At 42.3% G+C, this 16,705-nt stretch overlaps 1 protein-coding gene across 6 annotated transcripts in view; it reads right to left on the bottom strand.

The window, feature by feature from the left end:
• Positions 1-16,705, bottom strand: part of ralgapa1 (Ral GTPase activating protein catalytic subunit alpha 1) — an 82,278-nt gene that overhangs the window by 15,657 nt on the left and 49,916 nt on the right. For all 6 annotated transcript variants that reach the window (XM_083924244.1, XM_083924248.1, XM_083924247.1 and 3 more), the window contains one exon: positions 15,123-15,250. In XM_083924244.1, the coding sequence (XP_083780370.1) occupies positions 15,123-15,250 (128 nt within the window). The remainder of the gene's footprint in view (positions 1-15,122; positions 15,251-16,705) is intronic.

The raw sequence follows: 16,705 nt of genomic DNA, 5'->3' as shown, positions 1-16,705 counted from the left end.
AAGAACCGTTTTGAAATGTGTTGCTGGCATCAAATTCAAAATGAGGATATTATTTACAAATACAACGAAAACATTTGAAATATATTTTTCATTTACATACAGGGTTTTCAATGATTTTCAAATCATTGCATTTGGTTTTCATTCATAGTTTACAGTGTCCCCACGTTTTTGGAAACAGGGTTGTATAATTTAAACAGCTGAGTTGCCATGAAATGGGAAATTAGCGAGACCACAACCCTTTTTTTGTACCCGGCTGTAAACATGTTGATTTCTGCTGTAAAGTTGCATTTTAAGCATTTTAACATGGGGCTCTATGGGGATTGACTCACTTCTGGAGCTAGCTTAGTGGTCATTCCATGAACCGCACTTTCTGGCACTTCGTGTTGGCTTTGTTTTTCAGCACTGGCGGTCGCTGCTTGAGTACGCGAGACAGGACCTCTCTATATGCGCAGGCTACCATGTGTCACACCGCGGTGAGGACTGTCCTGTCTTTGGGTTTTCTGTCTTGTGAATTTCCTGTTTTATTTTGAAAAGTAACTCTCTCCTCTCGTTTCAGGTCACTTGCCCTTCCTCTTGTGTCACAGGTCTGACGTTCTCCCCTGATCCATGATTGTTTCCACTTGTGTACCTCTTCCTCATGTGTATATAGTCTGTGTCTTCCCCTGTCTCGTTGCCGGTGTATTTCTTCCGTCATGTCGAAAACTTCCAGCCTGTTCCACAGCCTTTTTCCAGCCTTAAAGTCTGAGTAGATCTTGTTTTTTGTGTTTCCGTTTTTTTCCTGTGAAGATGAGTGATTTCGATCTTTGAATGCTTTTTTGTCAGCCATGTTTTCCCCCTGTTCGGATTGACTTTGTTTCATGGTTTACTAGCTCAGTGCAGCTCTTTTTTGTTTAAGAATAAACGCCAGCTTAACCTATGTACCTCCGCATCTGAGTCCTCATTCCTGCCCAGGCCTGACACCATGCAATTAATATAATTTAACAAGCTGCTGCACACAGTCAAGGGCTCCGTTTTTAAAGGTTTTTTTTTGTGTCAAACATAACTTTGTTCCTTTTATTATGAACGGACCAAAACTTGGTTGGTAAATGACAGATAAAACTGAAAAAACGCAATCTAACGCAAATAATGTTGGAATGGCATTTGGCATATTCCGATGGTACCTTAACTCCCACACTAGTTCATTTAACAGAATCTCCCACACTTTCACACATTTCCATAATTTCCATACAGCAGGTTCTCTGGATGTAAATATAGAACTGAGGGATCCCTGAAGAGGATATGCAGCCAGGAATACAAGTTGTTGTCACTTACATGTATGGACTTTGTGCTTATTGCCTACAAAAGTCATCACTGACAGCAGCTTCAACTGGGACGAGAAAGCAGATTGACAGCCTTTTAGTCCTCAAGTGGAGCTGCTTGGCGAAGCAACAGAGCAGGTAACGCCTAACATTACTTATCACCAGGGTATAATTCACTAACTGGCATTAATCTATACTATATTTTCCAACTATCCTCACAACAACCAAAACCAACAATGTGTCTCTCTGACCTCTCTACCCTGTCCGTTGCACTCAGGCCCAAGCCCACTGGTTCCTTCTGAATACTTTTGTTTTTTTAAAACTCATAAAACAGCTGGGAACTGTGTGTTTTTTTAACAAATAATACTCAAAAATGAAAAAAAATGGTGAATTTGTTGGGGACTATTTTACATCAGTAATTGTTCCTTCCTCCCTTGCTTACAGTTCAGCTTAAACCCCTTGTTGGTGCTCTCTATGGAAAAATACCAGAGCGATGAGAGCAAACACTGACGGGTCCAGCTTTCTCTGAACAGTGTTCACTCAGATTTCCCCTTGACAGTTTTATGAATCATCTCGTTTGGTCAGACGCGGATGAATTCTACCACGGTTCAACCGGGTGACACACCGACACCTCTATTAGCGTGCAGCGGGACCATCCATCCTGTTGTAGCAACGACTCTGTGTGAAAAACGTCCATTTATAAACATTTTGGGATCAAACTTGCACAACTACTTTCCAAGGTAAAAAACTATATTGCAACAACACACTCGCACAAACACAAAGCCACACACACACCCTATCTGTCCTCTCCACCCCAGGCACTGGAACAGACAACAGAGAGAAGGACATCAGAGGGATAATACAATTGGAAAAGCTTTACAGCGTGTAATGATAAACCTGTGTGTGTGTGTGTGTGTGTGTGTGTCCATGCCCAAAGGAAAAAGCTAATGGGTTTATATCTTTCTGCGATAGCAATGATATGGAGGCTTTGTGATTTCATTAAGAGTGTGTGTGTGTCCACGTACGCCAAAGATGAGGACAGAGATACGTTGGTCTAATGCACTAGTTATTGTTCAGGGCCGATGTGCACGACACACACACACATGGATAAAAACAAGCGCACACACACACTTCCACAATCGTATTTACCCCTATTCATCTGCTCTTTAACCTAATCCAGAAACAGAGACCAAGGAGAAAAACAGACGTGATACATTAATTGGCCCCTTGTCACCCCACTATTTCACCCTTGTGCACACACACGTCAAAGAGTGAAATAGACACACACACACAGACCCCCACCCTCCTCCCTGTCACCACTGGAGAGCCCTAAAGCTGCCAGCGCAATTACAAGCTTTATTTAAAGGACACACACAGCAAAGTTCACAAACACACACATGCGCGAACACACACGGCATGGGTGTTGGTGAACGTCACAGAGGCCATAATAATAATTCTCTGATTAAGGAGATGGATCGTGTTCTTATCTGCAGGCTCCTACAACAGTTAGACAATCACACACACACACACACACACACACACACACACACACACACACACACACACACACACACACACACACACACACACACACACACACACACACACACACACACACACACACACACACACACACACACACACACACACACACACACACACACACACACACACACACACACACACACACACACACACACACACACACACACACACACACACACACACACACACACACACACACACACACACACACACACACACAGTTAGTATGCCCTAATATATGCCTGGATTTTTGCAAAGATGGTAAATTCAAAGTTAAGGATAATTTACTTGAACTTTGAAGAAGTAAAAATAAGACAATGCATATATATACACAGAAGCAATTAAGTATTATGTATTTTGTAATGCGGGCAAAAGGTTTCAACCCTTTTTGTCGCACTGAAAACACCTGCTGTCACACGTATTAGCTGTCGGGTGATATGTTTTTATCTTCTACATACATTTTCAAATAGTGATCGATGAATCATCAATTATCTGTCGTCATGGTTAGCCCCGGCCTGTGAAGACCATCCTCCTCTTCCAGTCGTTTTAAGGCCAAATACACGGCTGTTAGAGCTTATGACACACAGTTTGCTGCAGTGCTCTCGGTCACGGTCTTGGTCATCTGTGACATCCCACCCTGAATCTTAAACGCCTCGTCACATAAAAATACTTACATTCACACGCCCAGACACACACAGACACACACACCAGATTAGCTTGTTTACCAGTCAGAGGGGGGTCTTCTCCAACAAGGTGTGATCAGGCCACTGATGGCTACAACTCATGTGTCTGCACAGCTCTCAGTGATAAGGCGCGTACGTGCGCACACAAACGCACACTGATACACACTCACTGATTACATGATTCATATTTTTGGGAAATTGGATCAGAAAATACATTAAAGAACATGAGCAATACCTGAAGTAATACTTTCTCGTAAACCAGCAATTTGCCTGTTGATAATTCAGTTCTTTAATAATTCACGTCTCAGACACGTTTCTATGGCCTGTGCCAGTGGAACATCCATGTGTATGTGGTGGTCAGTGCCTTAAATACACATGTACCTTGAGTTTAATGCTATAATGTGATGAAACATCAGTGTGCGAGACCCTCCCGACAGTAATCTTGTCCACGGCTGTCGTCTAAAACAGTGGTTCTGGACCTTTTTCCTTAAAAGGACCCCTTTCTATCATTGAGTAAATTGACATCTATTATGGATATTTTAAATTAAATTCAATGCATAACAATAACAGTACGGACAAACTGATAAACTGAACAATTAACCCACATGGTGAATGCAATAACTGCAGGAAGTCTGTGTAAAACAAGTGATCTGGAAGAACTTTGCGCTGATTATCTCCTGTGCATAATGCATCAGAGACGGGTTTTTCCTGTTAGTTTTTAGAAATGTGTAACACAATTCTCTGTATCCTTTGCGTTGAAAGGAGCCAGTTGAGGTGGTTCGGGCATCTAGTAAGCCTCCCTAGGGAGGTGTTCCAGGTACGTCCAGCTGGGAGGAGGCCTCGGGGAAGACCCAGGACCAGGTGGAGAGATTAGATCTCCACACTGGCCTGGGAACGCCTCGGGATCCCCCAGTTAGTGTGTGGGGTCCCCTGCTAGAGCTGCTGCCCCCGCGACCCGACTACGGATAAGCGGTTGAAGATGAGATGAGATGAGAGAATTCTCTGTATTATGTATTAAGTTTTTAACAATTATACACACTTACTAGGCTTTTTGTTGTTGACAAATTCAGTGTTTTCCTCTCACTGACGCTTGGCCATTGTTCGATTAGCTTGTGTTCAGGACCTCAGCATGCCCTTATCCTGTGACGTTTATACCTTAAAAGGTATTCCAAACTTAATAATTCATTTTATCACAGAAACTACTTAAATGCTGAGATATATGGCCACACACAGAGCGCTCACTATAGCACACGACCCCAGCTGCCCCCTGAACTCACTGATCTGTAAAAAAGATTTAAAAAAAGCATGCATGTAATGGCTGCTTGTGGCAAATGTTAACTGTTCTAACGTCTGTACAGACTGTGGAGGCAATTTCCACTAACGGAGGATCAATAGATAGATGCATCACATATCTTTCCAAATAGCACAACTCTCTATCTCTAGTTGGAGTCAGGATCCCCTGCTTGGGAACCTGCAGTGACAAGAACATTTCTTGTTGAAAATGGGTTTATTTGGTACTTTTACTTTTCAATCAATGTAATCAAAAGCCTGCAGAACAGATTCTATCGATCCAAGTTTTGCGTATTTGCATGTAGATGCATGATTCTTGCAGGTGTATTGTTGGTATCTTCGTGGTTTAATGTACTGAACGTAAATCCCTTTGAATAAGAGTGTAAGCTAAATGAACGCAATGTAAATCTTCTACCCAACCGTACACTTTCAGGCCTCAACCCCTGGCTTTATTGGCTTAAATCCCCTTTCTTTAAGTCAGCTGAGGTGCTGAGTGTTCAGCAGAATACAAGTAACAAGACTTTTATTGTTTTCAAAACTATCATGTGGTTCTACTGAGAGCAAGAGATCTATAATTCAAACATTAATCCACACAAAAGCAGAAAAACGGGTGTATTATGAAATGGTGCAGATGTTACGCCACAGTGCTAATATGTGCTAGTGAAAAAGCCTGAAAGCCTGAAAGCATCTCTCTCTCACACACACACGCACGCACACACACACACACACACACAAACACACATTTCCCCAAGGAGGAGTGGGAGAGATTAGCTGTGACCCCTCCTTCTGACCCTTTTCTTTTCATTTCCTCGATCTCCCCGACGGGAAACAATTAACCACGATCACCTCCCCCTCTGCACACATTCATTTCCTTACGCTCACTAATACACAGACCCTTAACCTAATCCTAATCGTTTCTTAAAGCATCAAATACTGATCAACATGTGCTGCCGACGTCGTGCCGTTCATTTGATGGAATAGCTGCTCATAGAACGCTGTACTTTCAATAAAAAAGACTTTAATATGGTAAAACATATTAATATTCATCCATACCTAACAATATGCAGTTACAGTATATGAAAATCCCCTCAGTCGTCATCTAATGTGAATTTATGTTATTCTAATTTCTAAAAAAAAATATGATCTATTAGAAATTTCAATGAGATTTCAATGCACTAGATGTGAAACGGTATCATATCCAGCTTATAGTTACCAGAGAAGTAACGTAGTTACCACCAGTATTATATAGGTATGGTACAATTTAAAATGTTCAAAAAGTACTGACACACCTCAAGCTTTATACTGAAAACCACGGATAAAATAAGCAGCGCTTTTGGTTTGCATGAACATTAAGATAATAACAGATTTCTTTCTGCGTGTTCTGCAGACAGGGTGACCATCTCCCCTCAAGTTTCCCTCAGCACTCTTATAAAAGCCAAAACACGACCACGCTTTGGACTCTATCAGAAGGCTGAAAAACCTCCCTCATTGATGACACTTTGTCCGCTTTGGTGGATGCTGGACTGTACTGACAGTGTATCGAACACGGTTTCAATGATTCAATTCAAATTTGAAACGGAAATACTAACCGTCTGGAATTTATCATTACAGTTTATCAATGCACCTGCATCAGCAGTTGTACTGTAACTTCTATCTCACCGAGTTGTGTAACGCACACTTTCATCAAGTGCAGCGTTTTGCGACCTGAAGACAGGAAGTAGCGCGGCTTTCTTTGATGTCAAACCAAGTGCTCCTTCCCTTGCTGATGGGTGTAGATGAGCTCAGGGGAGGTTAAGAATAACATGACCCCATTTCAACATCAGCAATAACAAAATGTCTTCAATTTGTAAGGTTGCGCCCTCACCTCTCCACCATGGTGAGGAACACACACTCCTTGTCACACACAGCAGATTGTAGCCTTCATGGGACAATGGGCTCTATTGTGGGAGCTGGCAAAGATGAGCCATGCAGGCCGCTAGGCGTTTGGCTGCTTTGTGTGTGTGTGTGTGTGTGTGTGTGTGTGTGTGTGTGTGGATATGGGGGATAATAGCGCTACATGCCCAGAGCTGCCATCATTTCACCGGGAACAGAGTGTGAAAAAGAGGGAAAGGCAGTGACACACACATGCACAGAAAACACACAGACACAAGCACAGCATTGCTATCACACTCAGCCATATGCTGACCCCAGCCTCAGTGCAGCTATCTCTGCCAATCAACTACTAGAGATGTCCACGAACACACGCACACACACACATTATAGCTCTAATCCTGAGAGTGACATATATACACATGCAACGTAAACACTATGAAATACACAAGCGTAAATGGAGTGATATACATTTGAAAATTCATGCACACTAATACACACTTGCCTGAACTTGTGTGTGAGTGTGTTTTTGTGTGTGTGTGTGTGTGTGTGTGTGTGTGTGTGTGTGTGTGTGTAGCAGCTTAATGTCTCTCCAACATTGTTCCCCAGGACCACAATCACCCAGGAGCAGATGGAGGACGGCCACAGCTTGCTCTTTCACACACACTCGTGCACTAAACACCAACTCTCACACACACACACACACACACACACACACACACACACACACACACACACACACACACACACACACACACACACACACACACACACACACACACACACACACACACACACACACACACACACACACACACACACACACACACACACACACACACACACACACACACACACACACACACACACGCACACACACACACACGCACACGCACGCACGCACGCACGCACACGCACGCACACGCACACGCACACAGTTATCAGATGGTAGAGCAGCTGTAGGAGATCTAGCAAGGTGACTCTTGGCCATCTAAATCACTGCAGCATTAAGGACTTAAAGCGGTTCAATTTAGGAATAAAGAAAGCAAATTTTTTTAACCTGCGTTTAAATTTAACCATTTTATTCATCATTTACTTCCTGTAATTCAACTGTGCTTTGAAACTCCACTCTCAAAGTCAATACTTCCTTTACTTCCTGATTTCCTTTCAGTGACACGCTTAATAAAGTCATGAATCTTTTAACAAACAAATCTCATAAGGAGTTAAAAGTGCCGGTCCGTGGGACTATTTTCATCCGTGGATAAATTCACATACTGTATGTTTGTTTACTGTAATGAAGGAACATGTCACCCAGTGCAACAGTGTGGCTTACATGTATGTTTTTAATAGCTTCTGAACGACAATGGATCTGGCTATATATCAGGCTTTAGTAGTGAGTTATGGAAGTCAATTTGTTGTTGAGTTTGTTTTTTTCAGAGATTTATCTTTACACATTTACTGAGAATATTGTGAAATGGCACATTCAGCTTAAACTTTGCATTTTGATTAGAAACACTGTGTGTTTCAGTCTTCAAAGTCCCCTTTAGGAGCCCCTCCATTGCACTGTTTGAGGTACAAAGTTGGAATTGACCATTTTCCTGATATGACCAGTACACAGCGATAGGTTCAGGGGCTGTGCTGTCAATTAAGGAGCCGTACACCAATACATCACTCAGCAGTCTGCCTTACTTCCATCTGCTCTAATTCATGAGTTCAGGGGGATTTGATTCCACTGTGATAAGCTACAGGAAGATGCCATCTTTCTCTACATTAACCACAGATTTAATCAGAGAAGTTTAAAACCTCTGTGTGTGTGTATTGCATTAAACTGAGAATATAGTGAGGCCTGTATGGATAGGGGCAGTGTGTGTTTGTGTGTGTGTGTGTGTGTGTGTGTGTGTGTGTGTGTGTGTGTGTGTGTGTGTGTGTGTATGCATGTGTGCTGGGGCGTCTTGGATTGCTTTTCTTGCTGCAGTGAGCTGATATGTGAGATAGAGCTGTGCTTACACACAGCTGCCCCAGCAGGTTGGCACTCTGTGTGTGTGTGTGTATGTTGCTGGATGGCTCTAGTCATGGTGAATGAAAGATCAGAGAGAGAGAGAAGGCAGATGGACCGCCCTGAGGGCCAGGAGACAGAGAGAGAGAGAGAGAGAAAGGGAGGGAGGACGACAGACAGAAAAAGAAAGAAAGGAGAAAAAATGCCAGTTAACCACTGACACACTTAGCCCTGCCAGCTTTCTTCCCATCTCTCTTCCCCCATTTGCTTGTGTGTCGGCTCCTCTGTGAGGATGCTTGATGTTACAGTGCAGCACCTCAGCTTGGTGCATGACTTGAGGAGCGCACAAGGGCATCAAACCCTTGTGTGCAGCATGTATGCTGATCTCCAGGAATGTCTGGTTTAATTAAACTAAAAAGGTAAAATACATTATGGTTATCAGTAAGACTGCACCTCTGTTGCTGCTCCTGTACTTCCTCGTCTTTTAAATTCAGTGGTAATGACGCCACATTACAAACTGGCGTCATATACTCACAAATGTCCAACCATGTTCCAACTTAGCAACAATGTTAATGAAACAGTCGGGCTTCCCTGAACTTGTATTTAAATGTGTGTTACTTTTGGGAAACTTTTTTACATGTTTCCAAGGAGAACAAAATATAGTAAATGTTTTTTCCCACATTTTACTGTAATTGTCTTATCATGCACATGTAAAGGCTGCTCAATTATGGCAGAAATCCTAATCTAAATAAAGGGCATTTTGGTCAATATTGAGATGAAAACTCATTGACTTTGCAAGCATCATGCATTAACTGAACTTCAAAAAATACTTGTCGTACCGTAGATTTTTTCTATCAAAATATTAATAAATAAATAAATAATATCTAAATATAAAAACATTCAAATAAATGATATAAAATGAATAAATACAAATAAATAAGATTGAGATCCTATGTTGTAGTGCATTGCCACAGACTAGAGAAAACTCCTCGACATATTTGGTAAACTGTATTCAACATATTCCAGTCACTAACTAAGTGAAACTGTGTGAAAGCGCTCCGCTGTAAAGAAAAGGCTGCGATGGATTTATAACACAAAACAAAACGAGGGAATCGTTGTGAAATGATGATTATTTTATCTTGATTACATTGTCTTATAAGACAAATTTGATCCTTGATTAATCACCGAGCGTTATCGTAAACATCCATTCAACTATTATAAGTTAAACAACATCTGTTGTTTGTTTATTGTCATGACGTAATGATGTCAGAGTTTTTATGAACAGTAAAAGAAGACGGGGAGTGAAAAAACTGAAAGAGTGAAAAGTCAAGAAATCTGAAAAAGAGGAAAAACAGACATGACAGAGAAACAGAGATGCGCGGAGATAAGGGAGTTAGAGAGACAAGAGAGGAAACAGAGGGACAGAATTAAAGAGGGACACAGAGAAATGATGAAATGGGGAACAGACAGACACAAAACAGCGGGAGAAAAAAATCGAGCACAAGATGTAGAGGGATGTTAAGACAGAGGTGCATGACTAGAGAGAGAGAAAAGAGAGAAAAGGAAAGTAACAAGGAGAGACAGAAGTAGAGGGCAGAGTAGGGGGTGGAGGGACAGAAGCAGGAGAGAGGTGTGTGTAGCAGAGAGATGGGGAGTCAATAATGACTGATTACTGTAATTCAGCCTGTCAGAGACATCGACCTGCTGCTACTACCAATCAATACACACCAGGACACTCGCAGACACACACAAACACCTCGAAACAAGCATGCGCGACACATGTGTCATCCGGCGAGTGTGCACGATCACACACACACACGAACAGTAGGTATATGGATGTGCACACTGTCTCAAAAATGTAGTTAAACGCACAAATGCAATTGTAAAGACATGACTACACACTCACTCAAGATTGCTGGAGTCACACAAAAAGCACACACAAAGTGATACAGACTAATACACGTGCACACGCACGTGCGCACACACACACACACACACACACACACACACACACACACACACACACACACACACACACACACACACACACACACACACACACACACACACACACACACACACACACACACACACACACACACACACACACACACACACACACACACACACACACACACACACACACACACACACACACACACACACACACACACACACACACAGAGGGGGTGTTAGCTACGACAGCCCCACACTGAGTCTAACAACCTCCTTGTCTCTGTCTCACTGGGTTGACGCAGCAGAGCAAAAATGGCTTCTTCAACCTTCCCCTTCCCCTTCCCCTTCCCCTTCCACCTTCTTGGGGGAGAAACGGAGGGAGTGTTGGGAGAAAGTTGGACAAGAGGGTTGAAAGAGAACAAGAGGAAAGTGGAGGGTCAAGAGAGATAAAAGCACAGTGAAGGAGAGAAGGGGGAGAGAGAGATGGAGGAAAAAGTAAAGAAGGACAAAGAGAGAGAGCAGAGGAAGAAGTAAGAACACCAAGAAGAGAACTAAGACTGATACAAAAGAAATAATGACGGGAAATGGCGTGAGGTAAGGGTAAGAGATGTGGCATTTGGTAGAAAAAGAAACCAAAACACAGAAGTTGACAGTGTTATTGTGGCTTTATTATGGGTAGGGGTAGAGGGGAAAAATTGATTCTTAGATGCATCGAGATGTGGACGTGAAAGATTCTGAATCAGTTCAAAAATCTATTATCTAAATGTTAATGTCTCCGTCTGGTGTGTCGATTAATAGTTGTTGTTTTTTTTTTTCAAAACTGGTGACAGAGAGACTAGTAGCGCAACGTTTTCTCGTGGCTCGGCGTGGCTTACTGTTACTTTTGAAGGCATCCTTACAGACCGTGGTAGAGACGCACACTCACCACACAACGGATCCCAAACCGTTTCTACCTTAAAGTTTAAGAAGACACCAACAAAAATTTGAGATAGAGAGGGGAACTGTTTATTTTCTGGTTGACACATCTGTCTTACTGTCACCAGTTAATTAAAAAAACTGTTAATCTGACACCCTCTGCATTAAAACTAGTGTTTGGAAGCATTTCCACCCAACTCGGAGAAGGAGAAGCAAATTACGAACTCTATCGCAACTTAAATTGCCAAGGATTTGCATCCGTTGTCTAACCTCCCGTCTCAAAGATATTTTGCTGACACAGCGATCTGCTCACTCTACAATGACAATGTCATGGAAACACTATAGAAAGCAGGTAGGATAGCTTTAAAACATGTGAAGCGTGGACATCCTTTGTCACAGAATCGTATGTCAGCGTAACTGCGCATTTTATCACCGATGAGTGGCAGCTAGCGTCTCATGTGCTCCTTAAGAGAGCAGGAAATGAGAGCCACACGGCAGTTCCGATGTCTGATACAGACTGCAAACTTTCTTGAGCCGATTCTACTTTTGCTCCCTCAATTTACATCATAAAAATTACAGAATCATGATCACAAATGTTACGAGTCTCAATTTAAAAAAAAAAGGAACATTTATTGAACTTCAAAAAATGGCGTCTCCAGCAACGTGGAGCTGCCTGTGGACGCCTGTCTGTACATAATGGCGGGAAAAAACTATCGGCGAACGCAGCAGCCCGCATCGGGCCAATACGATACACCTAAAAAACGCAAATGTCGGCCGACCGATGTATCGGTCTATCACAACTCTCTTTCAATTTTTTTGTGGTTTCCTGCTTGGTTTATACTGTGTACACTCACAAGGATACACATGATGTATTTGGATACGCCATGCAGAAATGGAGGGATAGAAGAAAAGAGGCAGGCATTACGGAAACAAATTGCTTTAAGTGATGCTTAGAAGAAATTCCAATGACCAGTCAGTAGCCCAGCTCACCTCAACAGGGGACAACGTCACCTCACGATGGGGTGTGTGAGTCTGTATGTACAATTCTGAACCAACACTGCATGAATCTTTATGTCTGTCTGTATGTGGATGCACTTACATTAATTTGACTCTGTGTCCGTGAGAGTGTCGTCGTCTGTACGTCTGTTAGAATAAAGAGTGTGTATAAGTGTGGTCTGCATTTGTGTGTGCGTGTGTATATCTGTGTGTGAGAGACCAGAAAGCTAAGCCCCTCACTTAGAAGCAGCGTTAGAGAGGTGAGTCATCGATAAGTATTGACCGCTGGGCTTGTTCTAACCAAACTACCATGGCTCCGGATCAAGCAGACAGACTGTACACGCGCGTGTCTGTCTGTTTCCCTTTCTCTCCCGCACACACTGATGCATACACACTTGATATATGGCGCTTCAGAGCCAACTAAATACAGCTCTATCAAACTAGCACTTATACTCTGAAAGACCAAACACCACTGGACATTGATTTGCTATTCTTAACACTTGAGCTGAGTGAGAAGCGGCATTCTCGCTCACACATGGATGTGCAAGGATTTCGACGTTCAGCACAACGGTGCAGGTACAGTGCCCTGAAAAAGTATTTGCCCCCTCACAGATTTCTTCTGTTCTTGCTTTTTTTGTCACACGTACATGTTTCAGATCATCGAACAGACTTTAATGTTACACAAAGATAACCTGAGTAAATACAAAATGCAGTTTTTAAACTATGATTTGTGGAAAAAAGCTATCCAAACCAACCTGGCCCTATGTGAAAAAGAAACTGCTTCCCTTGGTTAAATCATGAATTAACCTGTGATAAACAAAGTCATTGACATCTATCATGGGTATAAAGCCCTTTCTAAGGATTTCTAAGGAAACATGGAACAGTGGAGTGTCACCGACGACTAATCCAGGAGTAGTGACAGACCGATACATCGGCCGGCCAATATTATTTTTGCATGTTACGTGTACTGGCTTCGGCCGATGCGGGCTCCTGCGTTTGCCGATAGTTTTTTCTGGCATCATTAACAGACAGGCGTCTACCGTGTTGCTGGACGCTGCAGTTCACTTGCAGACCATGCATAGCCCCTACCCCACTAGTAGAGTGCTGGAAACCTCTTCAACAGTACGTTTTAAACTTCCAAAGCATCTTTGAACTGTTAAATTCAGCTGAAATGTTGTCATGCACTTTGAAAGTGGAAACACGAATGCCAAATGCAAGATCTATATGCGTTTTGCTTGAAACTATAACTAAGCTAGTTTGTAGGCCCAAGTGGTAAACGGGAATGCCGAATGCCTCGTCTATAAAACTGCTTGGCATTGTGGCTATATGTATTCATACGGCAGCTGTTACGAACACTGGTCGTAGGATTAAGTAATGCCGACGTGGTCCCGTGGTGTTGTAGGAGTTTTATTTAGCGACTACCTGGCTGGAGGTTTGGACGTGTGCGTGTGTTTCTCTCCCTCTCTGCCTACTTGTAGCGGGGCGAAGCTCCCTTGCCATCACAATGATATCAAAGCGCAACCCCCCCCTCAAGAAGAGCCTAAATGATGAGGTCTGTTTTATACATAGTTGAATATTGATTTGTGTTAACGTTCATCATGTACCAGACAATACCAGCTCAAGAAAATCAGCAGTCCGCATCGGTCATCCGCTAAGGCTGATGGGGAAAAAAAAAATCGGTATCTGCCCTCAAAAACCCATATCAGTCGATCCCTATCCAGGAGGTCAAGGAAGAAGCCAGAGAAAAGAACCGGCACTTGCCTCAGTAAAGGTCAGTGTTCATGATTCAATAATAGGAAAGAGACGGGGCACAAATGGCATCTATGGGAGAGGTCAACGTGAAAACCACTGCTGACCAAAAATAACTCAACAGCCCGTCTCACATTTGCCAAAAAACATCTTGATGATACCCAAGACTTTTGTGAAACTATTCTGTGGACTGACAAGACAAAAGACCTGGACGACTTGTCGTAATTGATGGAACCATGAATTCTGCTGAAGGAGAATGTCCGCCAATCAGTTTGTGACCTCAAGCTCAAGTGCAGAGTAATCTGAAGCACAACAGCAAGTCCACCTCTGAATGGCTCAAAAAAACAAAATGAAGGTTTTTGAGCGGCATGGTCAAAGTCTTAAACCTGACTGTGATGCTGTGGCATGACCTCAAACAGGCCGTTGATTCTCAAAAACTCCCCAATGTGGCTGAATTAAAACTATTCTTCCACGAGCGTGGGCCAAAATTCCTCCACAGCGATGTCAAAGTCTTACGGCCAGTTATCGCACATGCTTGATTGCAGTCGTTTCTGCCAAGCCAGGCACGACCAATTATTAGGGTTTAGGAGGGAATTACTATTTCATTTAAAAACTGCGTTTGATGATCTGAAACATGTAAGTGTGACGAAAGAAATCCGTAAGAGGGCAAATAGTTTGTCACAACACTGTATATTGAAACAAGTAGCTAAGGTGAGCCTACAAACAGGTAACTTTTATAGAGCTGACTGAGACGTGGCTTCTGTGACCTACCTTTGGCTTCTGATCCTGCTTGTGCGTGTTCTGATTAAGGCTTTGAAAGGATACAAGTTCTGGTACAGGGGGATGAGGGACTTGAGAGCTCGACTGGCATTGATCGCTGTGGCTCTGACCATGGTGGGCAAAATGTTCATGTCCACTATGGCACCGTCAAACAGTGGACCGAAGAATGGCACCTACAGACGCAAAGACAAGCAGTGAAACAGGTGTTAAAGCAGAAAAAATATTGTATTTTATGATAATTAATCTACTGGTGATGGAAGCCTCTCAAAGACACATAATTCTAGATATTTTTATGAAACAAAATAATCTCTGGAGGCCACTAGGTTTTAGTGAAGTCAAATTTAATTCAGTACTTTGCTTGTGGAATCCACCAAAGAGAATAATGTCAGGCTTTTTTATCAAATTTATTTGTGGGCCGGGGCTCCGAGCCATGCACTCTATGACTGAATACAGAGAATATCTTATCTAACTTGTTTTTGGATTCGTGATAATTCAATATTTTTTGCTTGTAGAATGAATGAAACAGAACAAGGTTAAGTTATTAGTGCTGTGGTATCTATGTCATACAGAAAAAGCAGCATTTTATTGTGTTAGGTCTCGTTTGAAATAGAATTATGCTATCAGTGCTTTGGTATTAATGTCTGTGTGTTTTACACTGATACATTAACCAGAGCAGTAAGACTCAGGGCAAGACTCTCTCTAGGATTGTTCGTCATTCTGGACGCATATCTGTGTCGTTTGGTAGGAAACTTAACATGTAGCAAAACACTGTGCATGTTCACAATCATACTCCTACCCAACTCCATATCCATACGATATAAAGGCTTTATACTGTGTAATATCAATGTTACACACGTGTGATCACGCTAACATGCTCGCACTGATAATCCTGACATGCAGATGTTAGCTTAGCATTATCATGCTAACATTTGCTAATTAGAAAAAGATATAAAGTGCAGCTAAGGCCGATGGAAATGTCTTTTGTTTTGGATACAGTCAAATTGTGACCTTAGACACTACATAAAAAGTTAAAGGTCCCATATACTGCTCATTTTCAGATTGGCACATGAAGCCAAAAAACATTTTCTGTGCTTAAAATTACCAGGATTTTCAGCACACTAGAGACTTCCACCAGCCAAGCAGACTACTTACGGTTTAGCCCTAAACTAACTTGAATGGGGATTAAATTATTGGATTGTGCAGCTCTTCTAGACTCTGCAAATTCTATAAGTGGAACAAGTCAAAAAAATATCCACTAGCCTATCCACTGATTTACAAACATCTCTTTCCCAATGTTAGTATATAGGAAAAAGTATTTTTGGGCTCAGTAGCATCATGGGATAGACCTGGAAGCTGCAACTCCACAGTTTGGCCACTATGCCAAATTGGCTTCAAAGCCCAGCACTCTAGCTGGGGGCAGCTAGGGGATGACTGTAACTTTCTACCTATACATAGTACAGGTGTGAATAGGAATAGGAATCAAGAACCGTATAGCGCCACTCAGGCAGGCTGAGCAGGTCTGTTCTTTGACTAAGGAGACCTAAATCAAAACAAAGACTGTACAAATATTCTCATTCCTCTACACTATGTTCAGACTCAGAGATAATAAAGCCCTTTTTCACAAAAAC

The sequence above is a fragment of the Echiichthys vipera genome, assembly GCF_963691815.1.
Source record: "Echiichthys vipera genome assembly, chromosome: 12".
Taxonomy (NCBI): domain Eukaryota; kingdom Metazoa; phylum Chordata; class Actinopteri; order Perciformes; family Trachinidae; genus Echiichthys; species Echiichthys vipera.
Note: the sequence above shows the minus strand (reverse complement) of the source record. Positions and strands in the feature narration are given on the sequence as shown.